This window comes from Stylophora pistillata, chromosome 1, assembly GCF_964205215.1.
Source record: "Stylophora pistillata chromosome 1, jaStyPist1.2, whole genome shotgun sequence".
Lineage (NCBI taxonomy): Eukaryota > Metazoa > Cnidaria > Anthozoa > Scleractinia > Pocilloporidae > Stylophora > Stylophora pistillata.
The window spans coordinates 58,562,589-58,585,309 of record NC_142519.1 but is presented as its reverse complement, the minus strand read 5'-3'; the positions used below and the strand labels follow the sequence as shown (position 1 = coordinate 58,585,309).

General features: G+C 38.6%; 1 protein-coding gene and 1 pseudogene across 2 annotated transcripts; one reads left to right on the top strand and one right to left on the bottom strand.

Annotated features, from left to right (window-relative positions):
- The first annotated feature begins 345 nt into the window (after nt 1-345).
- Nucleotides 346-6,281, top strand: LOC148743378 (uncharacterized). Of its 2 annotated transcripts, XM_088726130.1 has the most exons (6): nt 349-853; nt 1,750-2,978; nt 3,466-3,502; nt 3,633-3,734; nt 4,458-4,615; nt 4,800-6,281. In XM_088726130.1, exons 2-6 carry the CDS (start codon nt 2,182-2,184, stop codon nt 5,338-5,340), a joined length of 1,635 nt encoding a protein of 544 aa, XP_088582256.1. In that variant the 5' UTR covers nt 349-853; nt 1,750-2,181; the 3' UTR covers nt 5,341-6,281. The 2 variants fall into 2 exon arrangements, with proteins under 2 accessions (XP_088582262.1, XP_088582256.1); XM_088726136.1 differs by lacking the exon at nt 3,633-3,734 and having other exon boundaries at nt 346-853.
- LOC111321086 (uncharacterized) lies at nt 6,269-7,652 on the bottom strand (annotated as a pseudogene).
- Between the last annotated feature and the right edge of the window lie 15,069 nt (nt 7,653-22,721).

Sequence of the window (22,721 nt, the reverse complement as noted above, 5' to 3'; positions counted from 1 at the left end):
TAGATTATCGCGCGATAAATGGAAATTATCGCGCGATAAATGGAAATTATCGCGCGATAAATGGAAATTATCGCGCGATAAATGGAAATTATCACGCGATAAATGAAAAGTTATCGCGCGATAAAGGAAGATTATTGCGCGATAAATGGAGATTATCACGCGATAAATGGAAATTATCGCGCGATAATTTTTATTATTATCGCGCGATAATATTTATTATTATCGCGCGATAATTTATCATTTATCGCGCGATAAATGGAAATTATCGCGCGATAATTTTTATTATTATCGCGCGATAATATTTTTTATCGCGCGATAATATTTATTATCGCGCGATAATTTATCATTTATCGCGCGATAAATGGAAATTATCGCGCGATAATAAATATTATCGAGTGATAATATTTATTATCGCGCGATAATAATAACTATTAAAAACTGGATCATTGGATAATGCAATTCAAGACTTTCTATTGGCTAAGCCATTATGGTATATGAGCCAATATACCAAAATCTACAAATATGGTAAGCATACGCGTCAGCTTAAAATCAAAAGGGTGCTAAAAAATCCGGTTTCTTCTTACAAAATAAATATTTATTGGGGGCGTTTTTAATAAAAGAATTATTCCACTCGCACTTGTTGGTTATGAGATGATTATAGCCAACTCGGCGCTACGCGCCTCGTTGGCTATCTATCATCTCATATCCAACGCGCGCTCGTGGAATAATTGTTAAATATTATCAAGCGATAATTTATCATTTATCACGTGATAGGTGGAAACTTGTCAGGGCACGTAATCGGCTGTCACGCACGTTGTTTCCGTGGACAACAATGGCTACTACAGTTGAGGAGGTATGTTTTGAGGTCAATAGTTCGTTTTATTTACTTAAAAAGATCATCTAGCAGTTCGTTGCAATAGTACTACATATAGCTCTTTAAATCAGCACAGTAAACCTTCATTTTACGAATTCCTACGAGACGCTTTCAGGGATGACTGTCAGTGTCTAAGAACAACAGTGGATTATCTAATCTTTATGATTACATTGCAAGTTTGTAAATTTCTAGAAGGCAGACGTGTCGACAAGAGCGTTGTTGCCAGTATAGCGTTGTAGCTGTATATACATAGTGAACGTAAACCATTTAGTCTTTTTAACGGTCACGTCTGATTGAAGTTCCTCGAGCAGGAGTTAAGTTGATCCACAAATATTTGAAATACCGTATTCATTTCGTAAAAATAATGATGAAGCGTTTAAGAGTAAAGCGGGAACACGGAAATATACAATGGATCTGTTGTCAGTTGAATGGCGAAAGATATTGCACAATTTTCTTATCACGGCAGTCACTTTGTAAACATAATATGAAGTAAAAGTACTGAACACCCATATATACTAGTTCAGTAGGGCTCTTAAGTAACTATGCTCATCACGAGCGTTTGCGATTGAGTCGCCGAGGGAAGAACGAAAGAACAAGCAGAATGAAAGGAATTATTATAATTTTTTTTTTGGGAGCGATTTCGTGACACTTCATAGCCTCCCACGATGGTGTTATTAATAGAGGATCGTCTTACACATGTGGGGAAGAATGTTACGCAATCTCCTAAAAACCCCTGCTTTTGAAGGCTAGACTCGTCTCGAATACTTGATTCCCTACTATATTGCCTTAGCTCTGTCATGGATCCTCGTTTTGCATACATTATAATTATCGACCTCGTTATCGTTACTATTTATGGTTATGTATTTTTATTTAAGATGGACGGTTCTGCTGTGATATATTGCCCTGAGTTCTTCCTGATGGACCTGGGGTTAAAGGCAAAAGCTGACCTGTACGCTCTCCGTCTGTTTTGTGAGAGGGAAGAAAAGAAGGGGAAAAATAAGGACATAGAGGAGAGAAAACAATATTTGATTGAAAAACTGAGATCAACTAAGGGATCTCGTCATTCTGCGTCGGAGGGCAAAAAAGCTTCCTCGACTTCCAACGCTAAGTCACGATACCGAAAGTTCGAAATTGGCTGGCTGCACTTCTCGTAGGAGAAGGGAAGATACCTCGCAGTAAGACAATCTACTGGGGGTGGAACGAGGTCAGTTTCGTTGCCTGGAATTAGCGGAACGTCCGACATTATTGACGAGGCTCGCAATTTGTTTTTTCCTCAAGGTGGATCCGCGTTTGGAAGATGGCTAGAAATGGATTCTGATTTAGCTAACTTTAGTGGCGAGAAGATTGATAAGCTTATCACCCCTGAAGGGAAAGAGATCGAATTCTCCCTTCAGTCATATTTCAATCTTTACAAGCTTACCCGTGTTCGCCTGTATCTGAAAACAAAAAGAAAAGAACGTGTATCACAGGAAACGAAAGTAGGAGAGTCGTACTCCGAGGTGAGGAATTCTGGGCTTTTAAGAAGCTCGCAAGAACGGGCCCAACTCCAAGAGACGCAAGATGAAAAGTACGAAGAAAGCCTACGCATCGATCGCGCAAAAAAGAAGCAGAAAGAAGACGCGTTGATGGAAGAAATTAGGAGAGCTAAGAATGTCGAAGGAATTCACGCCGCTTGCTTAGGTAGAGTGTTGGAGGAACCGGGCATAGATGAACCACAAGTTTATGTTCGTGTGCGTCACATCGACTTGGGAATGGTTAAGCGAGCTTTCAAACCATACCAAACAATGGCTGCAGTGTACGATTGGATTGGCTCGCTACAGTTATTTCCAGTTTACTTCTCCCTCTGCACTGCACCAGGCGATGTGTTAGACCCCTCCTTACTTGCAGAGAATGCGGAAGGTAAAGTCCTTTTCATGGAACCGAGAGACGATCCAATTCCATTATGCGATGACGACCTAGAAATTACATTTAAAGGATTTGACCAACATGGAAATGTCGAACCTGCACTGGACGACTGTCTCTTCGTCCTCGGCGAAATAGGGACAATACCGCCCTTAAAACTATTAGCTGAGGAGGCGGATAGCGAGGAGGATGGCAGTCCAAAGTAAGTAACTTCAAAATTATCCTTATTTCGGTGTCGATATAAAATACCCCTCTCTCTTCTTAAAGAATGGCCGGATCACATAATGTACATCTACGGAATAAGTGGAGGTTATCCCACGTCAAAACAGTGAGGTGGAGGTCAGCGATCAAAAACAAAGAAGAATATTTGCTCTTCAGTACTTGTACCTAGATTCTGTCATTAATGTCTTCATTATTAAGAAAACATTCCTGTCCAAAAAGCAACTAAGTAAGCGTGGCCAAGGTTATACCCTTAAAGTTATAGTCTTAAGTGCGCCGCTGTCCACCTCTCCTTCCGCAATTTTTAGCCAATCGCCATTATTTTCGTGCCAACTTTATCGCTTGGCTAAGTTATTATCCATTATCTATTATTTTATCTAGGACCATTTGTGCTGGTTCTTGCGGTAGCATGGGATGATTTTACTGAATCAGTAGTATTTACTATGTACTTTTCAAAATTGTTCTTGCAGTAACGGAATTGCTCCAAGGCGCAAAAAGAAGAAAAGGGTTGGTTTGTTGATATCACTGCTGTTATTATATATATATATAAGGATGATAATGACGATACAAACTGGTACTCTTTCGCCCACGACGCCCATAAAATCAAGATATAATGGCTGTTTGTTACTCTTCACAGAAAAATAGCGCTTCCTTGACTAGGACGGGTACCAGCAACTTATCGGCAGACCGAGGGCGGCATTTCCGTCAGAACTACTTAGCCCAGTTAGCGCCAGAACAGGTCAGGAAGATATATAAAGAAAACATACTGTAGACCGATTAATGATGGCGGTTTTTTTTTTTTTTTTTTCAGGCAAAATCTTTATCACTGAAGTAACGGCAATTGGAGTTTTTATTACTTGAATTGATCGTTTTCCATATATTAAAATTCAGACTTGCTCCCGAGGTTTGGGGAACAAAACGAAAGAAATAGTTTTAAGGTTGAGGAATGAATAAGTGATTCTTTTCTTTTATTCCCCAGAGGCTCGGAGCATAGTTAGAATTTTAGTATATCGGAAATGGCCAACTGGTTCTCTACTGACCGAGCTGTACACTATCCCGTTCTAGTTAGGTGACCTTGTACAGTATGTCATAGAAAAAGTTTGACTTGACAACGTATTCTTATGACGGTCACAACCGCTCCAAACCTGCGCAAATAAGAAATTGGGATAGAAATTAACCACTCAGAAAGTGCGAAAATTTCCCTTTCTGCAATGTCTTTTACATTATTTCAAATACATCAAGTCAACGGTATCTTTGTTCCTATGTGTTATTCTTTGCTGGTAAGGTATCCACATATGTGTCGGTTAAATTTCTGTGGGATGTTGAAAATTAGGCCTGAAATTCATCTGTAGCAGCAGGCTACTCCAGAGTAAAGTACTACTTGATAAAAAACATATCACTTGCAAATATTTTAAAATACTCGAGTACTTCTAAGAAAAACGATGGGGTACCTTTTTTTCAGACGGAAGACAGAGATGAAGACCACGAGCTAGAGGGGAACAGCCAAACCGATACCCAGGTGGTGATGCCCACTGTTGATGTGCCCACTGATGACGTCATCATAGTCGGTGACAATTCCATTGAGGAAGAGCAGCAAAGCAACTCAGAATCACATTGCAAGTAAGTCTCTCATTGGTACACACACTGGACGTGTTTGGGTGGACTTAATTTTTAAGAGAGAATTTGCCTCTGTTTAAAGAAGGAAAACTCGTGACACCTATTTTTGACACATTCAAATCTTCCGCTCAAACCAACACGTCCTTTACTTGATTTGATGTAACATATGAAAAAATTTTTTTTTCAGGATCGTAAAGATAAGGAGAGTGCAAGTTAGGAAGGATATGATAAATCTTTTCAAAGACAAAGCTGTCGTGGACACCACTCTTAACGTGGTCATGATCAATTCTTTCGGAAAAGAAGAGGACGGACTGGATAATAGCGGCGTTTTCCTTGATGCACTATCTGCGTTTTGGAACTCTTTTTATGACTCGTGCACTAATGGCAAAGATGAGAGAGTTCCAGCCATCAGGCACGACTTTCAGGTTGCTGAGTGGGAGGCCATAGCCACAATAATTGTGAAAGGGTATCAACAAGTTGGTTTTTTTCCAATTAAATTGGGCAAAGCCTTTACAATAGCCTGTCTCTTTGGGGAAGAAGCTGTAAAAGAAGATCTTTTGCTTGAATCGTTCCTAGCATACCTCAGTAGTGACGAAAGAGAACTAGTTAACCTCTCCCTGAATGGGAAGCTGGAGGAAGAACAAGAAAACGAATGGTTAGATCTTCTGGAACGCTTTGACTGTAAGACTGTTCCCAAAGTGAAACAAGTCAAAGATGTCGTATTGTAGATTGCCCACAAAGAGTTCATTCAAACTCCGAGATATATTGTAGACAGCTGGAGCACACCGTTGTCACCGCTACACCGCCAGTTTTCATCTCCAGATTGCCTTCTGGAGATCTTCGTACGGGGCAAGCCAACCAGCAAGAAGATCATATCACTTTTCGAAGCAAACCCGGAGACCAGAGCTCAGGAGGAAGCCTTATCCTATTTAAAACGCTTTGTTCGGGGAATGGAAGATGAGAAATTAACAAAGCTGTTGAGATTTTGTACTGGCTCTAATTTGGTGTGCGTTGAAAAGATCACCATCAATTTCAACAACCTGGAAGGTGCGGAAAGGCGACCAGTCGCATACACCTACGGAGCAGTGCTGGATCTCCCTGCCACATATCCATCCTTTCCATTGTTCCGACAGGAATGGAACAACATACTGTCCTCAGAGTATTAGGACATTGACTTCGTTTCAACTCGCAGCTAAATCTGCACACGAGAACTACGTCATTGCTATGCATCTCGGAATATTTGGCAATCCTAAATAGGGCTAATTTTACACAGTTTACTCTAACTGGTGTGATTATTACAAAGAGAATTGTTTAAAGGATGTTTCACTTTTATTCAGAGGAAATTGCGTTATTAGTATCAGTATTACTCGCTGTACTTATTCAGTAAAGTAAACGAAATTATAATTAAAGGAAGCTTCAGGGTATTTTTCGTGTTACCGTTCCAGTTATAGCTTTTAGATTTGAGAGGAATTGACATTTCGATGCTTATTGCATTTATTATAATAATAATTTATATAGTACTTACTGAAACTGTCCCAAGTGTTGGCAATTTATTTAAGGCTTGATAACGTTTGATTTTTTAAGAATGAAAATCAACTATTTTGAAGTTTATATGAATATGTTTTAAATTACTTGATTGATAATAAAATTAAAATGCTTTATAAAATTATTGGTTAAGTATATATTCAGTCTAATTTTCATATAATACACTGCGATCCGAGCCCGTGGAAATTTTATATTATTTATTTTATTTTTGTGGTAACTTTCTGATAATTGCAGAAGTTATACTGTTGTGAACTGAACTAACTTTGACACATTTGTCACCAGAACTGTCGGTCCTCTTTTGCCAGAAGGGCTTCGTACACGAAAAGAGAGTGGCATTGGGGACTCATGAGGCTAGGTTTTCGAGTGTAATTTATTCCCCTTCAAAAAAACACATCATACAAAAACTAAACTAACTGTCGTCGATATGATAAACTAGATCCACGAAAAAGTTACGGGCTTCTAGAGCAGTTGAAGGTACTTGCAATTGTTGTTCTTGCATAATCATGTCAATCAATTCTCTGCATTCCTCCAAACAATATGTGGGGCTTGTTCTGTCGCAGCATACACCATCAATCACATCAATGTCATCTAGGTCAACTTCTGTCCGGTAATCCGTTGCATTTGTCCATGCAGGAACATAATACAGTACATCTGGTCGGCCAGAAGGGGATTCTACATTATGCGAAGGTCTTATCCTGTGCAGATTCCAGTGTATGGCAACTTTGTTGAGCTCTCCTTGAATCAAAGGCATGAAACAGAATCTTAGGCATTCTAAGTGAACTGGGTCATGATTGCAAAAGATACCCTCATCTCTCATGTCTTTAAAAAAGTCGATCCACCAGCTTGCATCACTTTTCTACAGAAAAGACCACCAAGCCTCTATCCTCTGATTGCTAACTGACTTTCCGTACATGAAACTTTTATCACCTGAAAATGCATCTTCGCACCCTGACCTCAAAAACCGTTGTATTCCCGCGACATACACATTTTCTGTTCCTGCATCTGCACGCACTATCCTCGGGACTCCACCAATTTGACGAATATAGTCTGTAAAATAATTAGCAATGATTTTTGGGTAGTTGTTTGTACGACCAACTTCTAACCAAAGAATACGTCGGCTATAACCATCGATAGCCCCATGTATGCAAAACCCAAATGGTTTGAGCTTGTCGTAACCATCCATGTGCCAAATGTAGTTAGGTCCTTTACCACGGTATTCTCTCCTTCGTAATCGCTTTGATGATCATGAATGTACGCCAGCAGGATCCAATTCTTTAATTATAACTCGTACGGTCTCCTTCTGGACAACAAGACCATAGTCAATTCGTAATCGCTGGTGCATTTGGCGATAACCAATACTCTTCCCACTTCCTTCGAGTTCAGTTTCAATCGCATTTAAAATTTCCTTGATGTCACTATGGTCTTTTCTTCTACGAAGACCCTGACGCCTAAGCACTTGTTTCAGCTGGCGCAAGCTTATTTCAATTCCATGAAAACACAAAAGAATAGCGAGGATCTCTGAGTAAGCCAGATTGAGAGAAAACTAGTGAGTGATGATATCGTTCCTCTGGAAAGTATTAGGCAAGCCATTGCTACGTAAGGCGGTAATACAGCGCTGGATAAATGTATTATTCCAAAAAGTAAAAGTCCTTTTAAAGAATGCCTTAACAACGCCATCTTACCTTACTGTGTTGATTGCGTGACTAATATCACGCACACGCGGAGTGCGAAATATCGCGCGATAAAATTGAATTTATCGCGCAATAAATGATATATTATCGCGCGATAATAAATATTATCGCGCGATAATATAAATTATAGCGCGATAATAATAAAAATTATCACGCGATAATATTTATTTATCGCGCGATAAATGATAGATTATCGCGTGATAATAAATATTATCGCGCGATAATATATTATTTATCGCGCGATAATTTCCATTTATCGCGCGATAATTTCCATTTATCGCGCGATAGATTATCATTTATCGCGCGATAATCTCCATTTATCGCGCGATAAAAAAAATGTGTCATGTCCCCTATGGGCCACCGTACAATTTGCTTTTCGATAGCTTCCCTATTTTGATTTGATGTGCACGTGGTGATTACTTTGGTTTTTATTTTCGACACTAGCTACTCTCGTTAGCTTATTAGGAAAAGTTCGAAGTTCCTCCAAAGCAGAAACAAGAACGGGTTTATCGCATAAAAAAATAAAACCTAAATACTCTTGAATAATAAGTTTCAAAACAGCATAATTATCTGCTAGGTAAAAAGTTGTAACTAGTGTTGTAGAGCGTTTTCAAGGATTGATATTTCGAGTGTTTTTAGGTTTACCCTTTGTTTTATTAAGTCTCGCCTTTTCGCCCCTACGTGCTATTTTGATAAATCTATAGTTTTGATCATTTATTATTAGTGTGTGGTTGAACTTGGCTCAGTTCTCACCGCGCTAGACATTTTAATCGCTTGTTATGGTTGAGGATAACTAGTTTGCTAGGTGGTCATGTTTGGGTTGGTAAAACTGACCTTGAGTTTTATCCACACTGAACATCCTGTTTTGGAAATTCCCACGATCAGCTAACCCAAACATGTCTGTGATTTTTGTATTTAATACTGGGGCACTCCTTGCTGAAAGTAGTAGGAATAAGCAGTGGAGAAAGAGAGAGAAAATTAGCTGTAGTAGAAGCAGCAGTATAGGGGAATAAAGAAGAAAATTACAGTCTCAGTACCTCTTGTTAATTCGCCAAGCGAGTGGTAAAACCCCTACAACACTAGTCAGAGGTGATAGGGAAATGCAAACTGCGTTACCCCGGAAGTAAAAGCATTTCACCAGAGGTTGAGAGTCACTGAAATTAACGAAAAGTAGCGGAACAAAAGAGGGTAATGACTGAGGACGTCATAGTTTTGTTTATAACAAGTAATATCTTCTTGGTAAGGCGAGGTCGCGTGGAAGGGATTGATGTGATTTGCTCCGACACAACTGTTATTATATTACTCGCTGTAAGTGTTTAATACCTATAAATAAATGTATATCCGCCGCTGCTTACATAATAAAGTTTTATTTGTCTCGTAGTTATTTTTGTTACCATTCTTATTATCTTGTCTATATATCATCTAAATATATATCAAAACAAAGGATAGCATTGAATGCACGCTCTGATCGAGTACTCAAACTCCAAATATTCTTTGGTATTCACTTCCGAGCAACACGCGCGGGATTTTTTGCCCGAAAATATTGTAATCGTTACAGGAATAAATAAATTAAAATCGTTCTTTTCTGCTCTATTGTCTCACTGTTTTCGCAGCTCGGTAAATACCCACCAATGGCCACCTCCCTTCCGAGTGAATAGCTGTTAAATGTAAAGCAATATGTAGTAGTCAAAGATAGTGTCTTTTCATAAGGACGTCGTGTTATGATGATTCACAATTTTAGAGGAATGGTGTTGTGTTTATAAGCCTGCTTAAAAGCTTTCCAAATTTCACCTGTATTGACCTTTCACATCACGTCACGACGGCCATTGAAGACCTAAAAGACATCCCAACCAAAAAATTTTAAATTTACGCCTATAAACTCAAATCCAAAATAAATTCATACTACAGCTTCATATTGGAAAAAGGCTTATGTATTCACACCAGTATTACTTGTTCTTTCATCATAAGATTAGAGAGACCTAGCGGACGCACTCAGCATCAAAGGAGAGGAAATAGGACGGGATGGGGGGTGAAAACGCTCTATTATCACAAGCCAAAACACCCTTAATTCCTTAGTTCATCATAGTTTCCTCAGCGACAAGCCACTAGGCGTCTTCCCAACTCCCCTTGGGAAAGATATCAGTTACTGGCGTCAAGTTTTCCAAACAGTTTGCAGTTTAATCATAACTTCTTGGGGGAAGAGACACCGGGAGAGTAAATTACCTGTCTACGAACGTTAACAAAACACAGTGACCTCGGCCGGGGCTCGAATCCTGACTTATCGAGACCGGCCCCAGTGCAAACACAACAGGGCACCGAGCCCCCAAAATCTATCGGCTCTAAAATTTAAGGTGGCGTTGACCGCATAGACAGATCTTTTTTTTCGACTTCGTAGAAAGATGAATCTTGAAATGCTGCTTCTAATTCAAAGATAAAAAGTTTGGTTGATGGAACGCTTCTGACATACAGGTAGATAAAGCTAAAATCGAGCTGAGGTCTTTCTAAGAGGCTGTAGTTTTGTAATAAAGAAATTATCATAACTTTTTGGAAAAAAAATTAAGACCGCAAGGAGACAAATCAAATAAATCAGTGAAGTCATTTCAAACCATTTGAACACAATCAAAGACTCTAAATAACCTGCACCTGTGTTCTTTAATTTTCTTGTTTTTTTTTAGGTTTTTTTCATATCTTGATTTCATTTGTGTAAAGCCAAAGTTTGGCCATGGAAGCTTTAAATAATTCTCAGGTTTCACACCCATCATTTCTTCCTCAAATAAACTAGTGGATTTGAACACAAAAAAGTACTCTGCGATCGAGGAATACTGAGTATATTTAAAAAATAAACGCTAATCCGGTTGATATGTAAAAGTAAATATTGTTTATGCATGATGCCAGAAACTTTCACATACAAAATATAAGGAAAATATGAAAATTTTCCATGACAATAAAAACACATGCGTTTATCAGGCATAGAAACTGTAGATTAGTTTGTTCGTCACTGCCAAATGACACAATAAAATTGGAGAGTTCACGACGTTCACGATCCAACAAACGTCATTGGTTTCGTGTGACGTAAGCCCATTACTATAGTAACGACACGCACAGCTACGTGAACTCGAGCTTTCAATATCTCACACCTGGAGTTACCTTTAGGTGACTGCCATATTGCCATTGTTACTGTCGTCACGCAATTTCGTCATTGCCGGTCTCGAATAAGTCTACTTGTGTTTATTTTTGTCTTCTGGAGTGTAATGAATGTTGTTGTGGTTGGTACTAGACAACAATCAAAATAATATATTACCATTTATGAGTAGGTTCCTCAGTACAGATGCCAAAGGTTGAAATTCAAGGACTTTTCAATGACTTTAAGGCCAAGTTTTTAGAAAATTGGAGGACCACTTTTGGAAAGGTTTGCATAAGCAATTTTAAAGTCATTAAATATTATTTCTCAGCTTTTCCATGAAAGTACTGTAATTTTCAACTAGAAAATTGCTTAAGAAAAGAGCATTGCAAAAATTAAGCCTTAGTCCTCAAATTCAAGTACTTTCAAGGCTTTGAATTTTTTATTTCTAAATTCAAGCACCTTCAAGGACTTTCAAGGCTTTTACAAACCTTGAGTAGGTAATGTATTTGCCTTTAACTGGAAGGAGAAGGGAATTTTTCATCTATTATTGGTACCGAGTCATAGTTTGTTGCCAAATGATCACTCAGAGGGAGTTAATAATTTAATAATAATTTATTTACTTAGATAGCGCCCTTTAACATTATAGGATGATCAAAGGCGCTTTACAATCCAGGAGAATTAACATTTACAGTAAATAATTACAATAAAGATACTATTTACAATAAATGATTACAATAAATGAGTGAATGAATAAAAAGTAAATAAATAAATACAAAATACCGATAAGATTGTAGTGCAAATCTAAAACGCTAGCTTAAAAAGATAAGTCTTAAGAGATTTCTTAAATAGCTCTTGCGAATCAATCGTGCGGATATGCACAGGCAAGCTGTTCCACAGCGCAGGCGCAGAGGCATGAAACGAGCGGGCACCTTAAGTTGTGTGCATAACCCCTTTTGGACATTCTAATAATGTAGTATTATTATTGCGTAACGAATATCTAGACGATGATCTAATACAGATCAGGTTACTTAGATAACTAGGAGCCGTGCCATGAATCGCCTTAAAAGTAATCATGAAGATCTTGAATTGCATACGATAATTTCAGTAGATTGAAGCAATATTACTGCTCAATACGTAGTTCATATTGTTTTTAATAGAAGAATCTCTGAATATTGAATATTGTTGATGGCCGCAACAAGAGAAGCAGTGCCATTTACAATTTTAGTATATTCACTTAGAGGCATTTGACTTTCAGTAAATACCAAGAGGGAATGCACAAATTTTTGACTTTTTTGTGGGTTTAAAAATACATATCATACAAAAAAATTGAAAACCAATCCTAAAACCCTGTACATTCGCTATTATTTCTTAAAAGATTTTCAAGAATTGATTTGCCGTCAACTGAATAAGACAATATTCCTTCTCTGTAATCACTTTTAAGATCTTAACTTACTTCAGTTCCACAGACATTTTTTGGCAAATGTTCCACAAACAGTTTTTCGCAAATCATCTGATAGTAGATACTTGTTTAAAGATAAATTTTCATTTAATCTTTTACCATACTGAATAACATTAGATACGGTGTTTGAATTCCAATAACTACATGATTTTATTACGGAGTAGCAGAGTGAATAGACAGCCACAGCACAACTCACATCATTGAACTTTCTGGTTTCCCAGGCATGACTCTGAAAAAGGGTACTATTTTCAACTTTGTTAATTTTAACCCCTTTCAACTCAAATATATCATTGTTATGTATACTCTGAAAATAATGCACTAAGCTATTCAGTGATGGTACTCCAAGCGGCTGACACTTACTTTGAGGATGGCTTCTACAATAAATATCCCTCGCACGAGAATCGAATATTTTCAAGCCCACGTTACCTTGACAATAGGTAGCAACTGCAGTACATCCTATTGTCAAGACAAAATTGTAGAAATTTTCGGATACAAGTGATTGAAAGGCTCTTCAGTTTTGAACACATTTAAAAGTGTGCATAATTCTGTCTGCATTAAAAATGATTTTCTGGTTAACTGAGACAAACTTGAATACAACTGGTTTCCAATACTCATTATTGACATGAGATCATTAGCAGAATTGATTCCTTGTTTGTTGTTGTAAATCCAAGAGCATAAAGTCCTTGCAACACATTGTTGTCCTGAATTTTGTTGAAACACCAATTCATTAGCTTGGCTGTATGGTGCCATTATTGTCTTGCTAGGGTCAATCTATATTGGAGTCAATTTCGCTATCCTCTGATATACCCTCAACAAACAATTCAACAAATACTTCTTATCCTGTTTTGTAACTTTATTTAATCTTACTCTCTTCGTATTAAGCTTACAAATAATCTTTGTAACTCTTCTAACCTTCACATAACAACGTAGCCAAGTGGACTTCGTAATGCTTGGACGAATACGCTCATAAACAAATTCCTTCAGTTTTCTGCCTTCTTCTGAGACGTTTGAGAGTAGCTTTTGGTATTCTACTGGGTTCTCGATCACATCTAAATACACGGTTGTGTTTACATGTAAACATAATATGACCTAACTCGTTTGATATAGCAGGTTTCGCTTGATATTTATCGATAAAAGGTTCACTCACCAAGGATCGCTGGTAAATATATTGATCTCTCGTAAAGTTCGCGGAACGACCCGTTCCCAAATCGCTCCACAAGTTTCAGTACGGTTCTACCGCGAACGGTGTGTGACTTTGCATATACATTGGGCGTAATAGCCATCGAATTTCTTTCGATGGCTATTTTCTTCTTCTTAGCTTAAATACGGAGGATCTAAATATTTTAATTTCTAAGGAAAAAACGAATTACACCTTAAGAAATTCTTTAAATTTAGAAGTGCCAAGACCAAGATCTAAAATTGGCAGGTCTTCTTTTAAACACAGGGCCGCCTTGGTATGGAATCTTCTTCCCCATCATGTCAAGGAATGTGCTAAATTAAGATTGTTTAAGATTAAGCTTAAAGCTAACAAGCATCTTCTCAATAGCATAAATTTTGCCTAAGGTTCCTGATGTGTTTCAGTGAAACACGATGGCTTTCTGTATTTTTAATTGTAAATTTAATATTGTTTTCTATTTAACTTATCTAATTATAATTGTATTTAAGAAGTAATTTCACTCTGTTTTTCCAATTTTCATTATATATTTTATTGTGATCGGATTTAATTTTTAGATAGGCAGGTCTACATCAGGACTTCGGTCTTGCCAATCTTTCTAACCTGCATTGTTAAATAAAGATGTATGTATGTATGTAAGCAAAGAATTGTCCACGAAAGCAGCTATTGCTTTCTTGTTTTAAACCATGCGCTTTAGGGTTCATTCTACGCATGCGCTTACATTTTACGCATGCGATGTAGTAGAACTGCGTTTTGTGGCTGAACGCAAAACAAAAAAGAAAAAAGCGGAATTTATGCCTCGGGCGTTTCCTTCAGAAAGCCCGAGTAAAAATTAAAAAAAAAAAAAGCAGAATTTATACCTCGGGCGTTTCCTTCGGAAAGCCCGAGTAAAAAAATAATCGAAGCCGAATTAATATTTGGGGCGTTTCGCTTCGGAAGGCCAGAGTAAAAATAGATCTGCGCCCATCATCACTTTCGTAACCTGGAAGCCTCATCCTCACGCAAAGCAAACGAAATGTTGATCATGGCTCTCTTTGCTTTTGTAGCACTTGCTTTGGCCTCACTTGCTTTTAGTGAGATCAGCGCTACCTCAAAAACCACCCTAGATCTCCAGACGGCGCCTATAAGCTGCAATGGAGATATAACAACAGCAAGTTGATTTTCACTCTTGCTTGTCAAACAACCGGTTACTGCGCGGTGGCGTTTAGTGAAACAGCTGATGGCAAAAACATGGTCAGTTATGACATAGCCGTGACAGGATATGCCTCTGGTGCAGGATACGTAAACGTAAGTCAATCTGGAATATTTTCTTCATCGATAAATTTCGTTTATTATTTTTGTTTGACACCGTTGACAGTCTGCGTTTATTTTGCCAAACCGCTTTGGCAGGCTCGAGATCATGCAAGAATGGTAAAATAATTCTTTCAGCCCGTATCGAAATAAAGAGCAAATCAAAATTACTTATCAAACACCGAATCTCAGGGTTTCTCAGACTCCTGCCGAGTTCTGAGCAATTTTCAAACTCTTGCATAGGTGTCATATTTCCCCAGGGGGTTGCGTTCAAAAGTGATGAAAGGTTTCCACCTGGTCTTTATTTACAAGGCTTAGTGCATTCTCCAGAAAATCTTCATCCAAGTTAAAGTCTTAAAATTGAAAGAAGAGAGAAAAAAACTGTAAAAATCTGAAATCTGTACTTTTTGCTGTTAGGTGCGGCTAACTGGTTTTTCACTCATTAAGTCGCATAAAACTGGTTCTCTATTAATTAATTACGAGAAGCGAATATAATAGAGTTTCTGTCACTTTTGTTATTCTAATATTGCTACCCGTGGAGCTCATATTTAACATTTTCTCATATTAAGAACGCATAATTCCCTCGTATTTAACTTGAGGTTTTCATACCGAAAGAAATTTCAAGTAACAGTTTAAAAAAAAAACTATGGTGGTTTTCATGGCTTACTCAGAAGGTAATTGCATCGAGGTTCTGCCAGAGGATTATCTTAAAGGACTCTACATCTAACCGCAGTGTATTGAATATATAAATTAAAATTTCCTGACCCATCTGTTTTGCATTAATATCTCTCTGCGGGCAAGGCTCTTTTACAAAGGGCTAGCTAAAAATAACGTATTCTGATTAAGGTGTTAACCCTACGCGATATTGAGGGACCTTTACAGAAGAGTTCACAGAACCGCCCACGAAAAATACATCGTCAGAGACCGACCAATATTTATTTACACGCGATTACGATTGTTTTTCTTTTTTTACTGCAAGACTAGAGATTTCTCCCCGGTGAAAGAATGAAAGGGGAAAGCAAATTATTGTTATAAGAATTGATTGTCGCCAAATTATTTACCAAAAATAAACAATTTTTTGGAGACGAAAGAAGCTGCGTCATTTGACCACAATCCGGTAAAAAAACTGTCGTCTGAGATATATTTCCTTCCTGCCTCCCAAGGCAATGATAATAGACCCATTGATTCCATTCCAATAAAATATCAGACAAAGAAAAAGTGAATAATCATTCTACAAATATTTACCCTCAAGACACCCTTGACCTGGTTGATCACATTGATGTGCAGAATGCTTGCGTGCCTGGATGTGTCACACACATCTACAAAGTACATTTAATATACTTGGTATAGAGTTCTCTCTCACCTAAAAGTAGAGCATTGCCTCGCAAAACCTGAAGGAATGGAGTACGAATTCTCGTGATGAACTAATATCTTCTCGTCTTTCGCTCTCGGGACAAAGTAATAACATTTTTTTCCTAGTATCAGGGCGGAGTATTTCCAGTCTGGTGATTTCGTCGTAGGTGTGAGTTATCGTGACCGCGTCCTTCAGTTGTTCTCATGAAATTGTAGTGAGGAATGTTGCTAAGCGATAGTCGACTTAAAATATTCTTAATCTTAAAATTAAGCTTTGTCAGGGAAACAAGTTCCCCGTCACTCACTGTTGGTTGATTTTCAGGAAAATGACCTGTGACCGGTGTGGATTATTTCCGCTACCCTTTCAACCAATCAGATGCAAAATTAAAACCGATCATAACTCGGACACTCGCTTTTTTTTCCCGCGCTTGCGCTTGTAGCTGACCATTTATGGTTTATTTTGAGTTATCATCACCCCTACTTCTTCTGATTGGCTGTCTTGACTGGCTGCCCTACTTTTTCTGATTGGCTGACCGATTCCGAGAACACCTTCGCGCAGTGGAAAGGAGTGACAGGGACACATCGAAACCAGTCGCTAGGCATTTCAATTTACCTAATCATTCTAAGCAACGTATGGCAATCTGTGGTCTTTCCTTACACTTAGGTAGCACGGAAAGCGGTAAAACTCTTGAACAAAAACTCATCTTTCAAACCGGCTGTCTAAATCCCACAGGTATCAATGAACGCTTTCCATTCCACTAATTTATTCATGTTTTTCTCGTTGCCATGTTCCAACCAATAACGTACTTCCATTTTCTGCCTTTAAAAGCACACACAACCCAATATCTTCTCTTCTAGGAGTAACCTTTATTCAGTGCAGTAATTAACAATTATTCCACGAGCGCGCGTTGGATATGAGATGATAGATAGCCAACGAGGCGCTACGCGCCTCGTTGGCTATAATCATCTCATATCCAACAAGCGCGAGTGGAATAATTGTTTTATTAAAAACGTTAAATTAAATTAAATTTTATTCCATTTTTAGCTCCCTTTCAATTTTAATCTGACATGTACGCTTGCCATATTTGTAGATTATGGTATATTGGCTGATATACCATAATGGCTAAGCCAATAAAAAGTCTTGAATTGCATTATCCAATGATCTAGATTTTAATAATAATGATTATTCAACATTCTGATCATGCTTTGGTTTTATGCCCATATTTTATCTCTTGCAAAAAGGTGGACTGGTTGTTACCGCAGAAAGAAATGGTTCACCTGTGTCCAGTTATCTAGAGTACAGTGTGTTGCAGTTATTTTGCATTGTTGGTTACAGTTTAATCCATTTCTCAGCAGCTTTTGTCTTTGGTGGCAGATCTGGCTACTGTAATTGTCACAGTTCAAATTCTGTCAGAGAAACTGGGATTAAACCACTTTTGATACATGCTATATAGTTGTTCTATCAAAATATCAAAACGAGGCTCTTGGCATTTGAAAGCACACTGACTGGTGATGGGAAACCCTTGTGAATGATATAGACTTAAAAGGAAAATTTAGAGCTTTTCAATGTGGTCAATCAAAGCAATGTACAAATCTTTTGCTTCGTCTGGTGAGTTCGGCATGAGCCAGTGCTTTTCATGCATGATGATGTTGGTAAGATCTGAAAATTCTGGTGTGCAGTTAAGTAGTTTCTCACTATTACTGTCACACACAAGCTGCTGACTAACAGTGATTTCAACCTTGTCCACTTCAATCATAAACTCCCTTGTACCTGATACCTCTGGAAGTGAAAATAGAAGATCCGGACGTCCTCCAGGGGACTCGTGGTTAACTGATGGTCTAATTCTATGATTGTTCCAAAGCCTTGCAGCTCAGTACAGTTCATCCCTTAATATGTCCATGTAGCAAAACCTCAAACATTCCCCATGTACCACATTAGAATCACAATAACAGCCACTTTCTTGAAGCTCTTTGAAATGCTGTATCCACCAATCAGTACAACCCCTTCGCAGCTGGGACCACCAAGCTTCTATCCTTTGATTGGATACAGACCGGCCATAAATAAACTCTTCTCTGCCCGAAATGAGTCATCTGAATTGTTTCGAAAGAAACGTTGAATTGCAGCAACATGGCTGTTTTCTGTACCACAGTCCGCTCGCACAATACGGGCAGTGCCCCCCATCTCAATAATACATTTCACAAAATAACGCGCAACAACTGTCGGGTCATTGTTAGACATCCCAACCTCGAGCCACATTATTCGCCTACTATAGCCATCTATACATCCGTAGATGGAAAAACCAAAAGGCTTTAGTTTATCATACCCGTCAATCTGCCAAAGAAAACTTGGCCCTCTTCCCTTATACTGACGCCTTTGAAGTCGATGCCTCAACCGCCTATCACCACCATCAGGATCCATGATCCTGAGAGCGTGCCGTACAGTCTCTTTTGAAACCACAAGGCCGCGATCTGTGACCAATCTTTGCCAAACAGATCTATATCCAATATCACTTCCACTTCCTCGTTGCTCTTGTTCAATAGCAACAATAACAGTTCTCAGGTCGGAAACGTTTTGCCGTCTTTTAAGGCCTCTACGGGCTAGTATTTTTTTCAACTGTCGCAAACTGAGTTCCTCGTCATGCAGTAATAGAAGAAATGATAGTATTTCTGCATGGTTGTATCCAATTTTAAAATATTGCTCAATTAATTCATCACGAAAGTTCAAGGCCAAACGCGCCGCCATATTTTTCCCGTCCACACAAACATAACCCATGCTCTTGCTTTACAACAACTCGTCAAATAACTCGTCAAATAACTCGTCAAATTACTCGTCAAATAACTCGTCACATATCTCGTCAAATAACTCGTCAAATAACTCGTCAAATAACTCGTCAAATAATTATATTTGATGATGGTCCTTTGCGGGCTCCGTAGTTATTAGTTGCGAGGACATAACTGCAACGGAAGACACAACTGCAACGCTACAGACGACGACGTCAAGTAGTCGCGGAGGGTCTGGAACGAGGACGTCATTTTTAGCGGGGAAATGAAACTTAAGCAGTGAAGTTGCTCAAGCACGACGACGTCTGAAATCTTGTTCATTCTTGCTTCGCCAGTTTAAGAAATGACATCGTTCATAGACGTCCAAAACCTTCTTCTTCTCACTCATGGATCAAATTGCCACATATATATCGTGTGATTTTGTCGGAAATATTTTTTATGGCTGTAAATCTATATCAAACATTTTGAAAATAGATTCGGAAAACCTGACAGGTATTGAAGCTCATGTTAACACACCGATCTGAAGAATTCTTTGTTGTTTAAAGCGTCTCGATTGAAGAACAGCAACACGCAAAATTTTTAAGTAGCAATAATCCGTCAGTTCCATACACAGCTTTTGACCGAACGCAAAGGTATATTACACTGCCATTTAAAACTTTTCATTCAATAAAAATGATAAACAGCACTCTTTCATAAAATATACTCAAATAAATTTAAATCTTACGTGGTCGCTTTCACCGCTTGACTTAACATCTGTCACGGTGCGGAGGAAGGAATATGAGTTGGTGGGTTTTCGAATTTTATTTGCTTAGAAAACTGAACAGGGTGGTTTAAATCAAACAAGGAAGCGAATACAAACTCCAACCGGCCATAGACTGTGTAAGAACTGACAATAAACCCGCACCTTTTGATGAGAAAAACTGCTTTGAAGTTCAGAAGTTCACGACGACGTGAAACAGGTCCTTCTCAAGTCGTCGACGACAAGACGACGACGGAATTCTAGGTTCGCGCTTGCGCAGTGATGTTCTTTCTACTTCCGGTCGTCGTCCTCCGTTCGTCGTCGTGGTTGCTTAAGCTCCCTAGTAACAAAAATCTGTAACTTTGATGTAAACAACTCACGGCACGAGCCCGCGTTTCTTTTCTCGCGCAGTGCTACAAAGTAATGTAATCTGCGTATGTCTGAGATTTTCATGGGGTTACGGTTTCCATGGGTGGGGTACCTTTCCGTGAGGCATAAATTTCGTATTTAGGGGTAGGTACTTGTTGAAATCCTTCATACATGCATCAATACAGAAGAACATATAGGAATACATGGTAATTTGCATTCATTAACATAAATTAAGGATTACACCAATTACTTACCTATTAAGAGCCATGGGAGGCCAATTAAACAGACAACGACATCGATGAACAATAGCTGGAATCGCAGCAAGAGAGAGAAAATTAAAATTAATGCTAACCCCCTGCTGTTGGAATTGATTCGGTAGACACACGAAAAAGTAATGGTTGCGTGAGAAGAGCTGAGAATATTTTAATATTGGAGCCGCGGAGTGTGGTTATGTGACGTCACGAGACTGCTCGTCTCTAATATTGGAGCCTCTTCTCAGCTCTTTTCACGCAACCATTAATTTAAAAATTTGATAAACAAAGAAAGTTAATTTATGAAAAGTTGTGACTAGTTCAAACTATTTGCAAACGAAATGTTACATGGTCATCAAATGCTTTCGTCATGAAAGCGATTGTAATTATTTGCGAATTGGTGAAGGCTGTGTATTTTTATTACGAAGCTGATATCAAAAATACCGTGTTCAAAAGGCTGAAAGTGTCTCAAATCATGGGAAATCCGGTAATGTATCCTGTCAATGCATGCTACCCAATGGCATGAGATAACCACTTGATTATCTTGCTCTTGGCGGTAAGTCATTTGTTACGTGAAAGATATCTGGGAAATTCCAGAATTGTCTAGAACAATGATCGACTTACAGGCGGAGTGTGGTTATGTGACGTCAATAGACTGCTCGTCACTATCACAAGCCAAAACACCCCTCATTCCTCAGTTCATCTTAGTTTCCTCAGCAACAAGCCACTAGGCATCTTCCTAACTCCCAATGGGATTGATTTCAGTTTATGGCGTCAAGTTTTCCAAACAGTTTGCAGTTTAATCATAACTATTTGGGGGAAGAGACACCGGGAGAGTAAATTACCTGTCTAAGAACACGACACAGTGACTTTGACCGGGGCTCGAATCCTGAGTTAAGGAGGCTGGGCCCAGCGCAAACACATCAGGGCACCGAGTCCCCCAAAATCTATCAGTTCTAAAATTTAAGGTGGCGTTGACCGCATAGACAGATCTTTTTTTTCGACCTCGCAGAAAGATGAATCTTGAAATGCTGATTCTAATTCAAAGATAAAAAGTTCGGTTGATGGAACGCTTCTGGCATACAGGTTGATAAAGCTAAAATCGAGCTGAGGTCTTTATAAGAGGCTGTAGCTTTGTAATAAAGAGATTATCATAAATTTTTGAAAAGTAATTAAGACCGCAAAGAGGCAAATCAGTGAAGTAATTTTAAACCACTTGAACATAATCAAAGACTCTGAGTAACCGGCACCTGTGTTCTCTAATTTTCTTGTTTTTTTGTTTTTTTGTTTTTTTTCCTATCTTGATTTCATTTGTGTAAAGCCAAAGTTTGGCCATGAACGCGTTAAATATTTCTCAGGTTTTACACCCATCATTTCTTCCTCAAATAAACTAGTGGATTTGAACACGAAAAAGAACTCTGCGATCGAGGAATGCTGAGTACGTTTTAAAAATAAACGCTAATCCGGTTGATATGTAAAAGTAAAGATATTGTTTCTGCATGATGCCAGAAACTTCCACACACAAAACATAAGGAAAATATGAAAATCTTCAATGACAAAAAAGACAGGCGTTTATCAGGGACAGAAATTGTAGATTAGTTTGGTCATCGCTGCCAAATGACACAATAAAATTGGAAAGTTTACGACGTTCCCGATCTAACGAACGTCATTGTGACGTAATCCCGTAGCTATTGTAAATACATCTGTGATATCAATAATCATTACTTTCGTGACCTGAGCGTACTTGCCCGAACATCTCATCTTCACGTAAGGCAAACGAAGGGTGGAACATGGCCTTCTTTGCTTTTGTAACACTTGCTTTGGCCTTACTCGCTTTTAGTGAGATCAGCGCAACCTCGAAAACCACCCTGGAATCTCCAGACGGCGCTTATAAACTGCAATGGAGATATAACAACAGCAAGTTGATTTTCACTCTTGCTTGTCAAACAACCGGTTATTGCGCGGTGGCGTTTAGTGAAACAGCTGATGGCAAAAACATGGTCAATTATGACATAGCCGTGACAGGATATGCCTCTGGTGCAGGATACGTAGATGTAAGTCAATCTGCAATATTTTCTTCATTTTCGTTTTTTATTTTTGTTTAACACACTGACCGTTTTCATTTTGCCAAACCGCTTTGGCAGGCATCGAGATCATGCAAGAATGGTAAAATAATTCTTTCGAAATAAAGCCGAGCAAATCAAGATTATATATCAAACACCGAATCTCAGGGTTTCTCAGACGTCTGCCGTGTTCTGAGCATTGTGGAAACAACATTCTTGTTTCATATCTCCCCAGGGGGTTGCGTTCAAAGATGCTGAAAGGTTTCCACC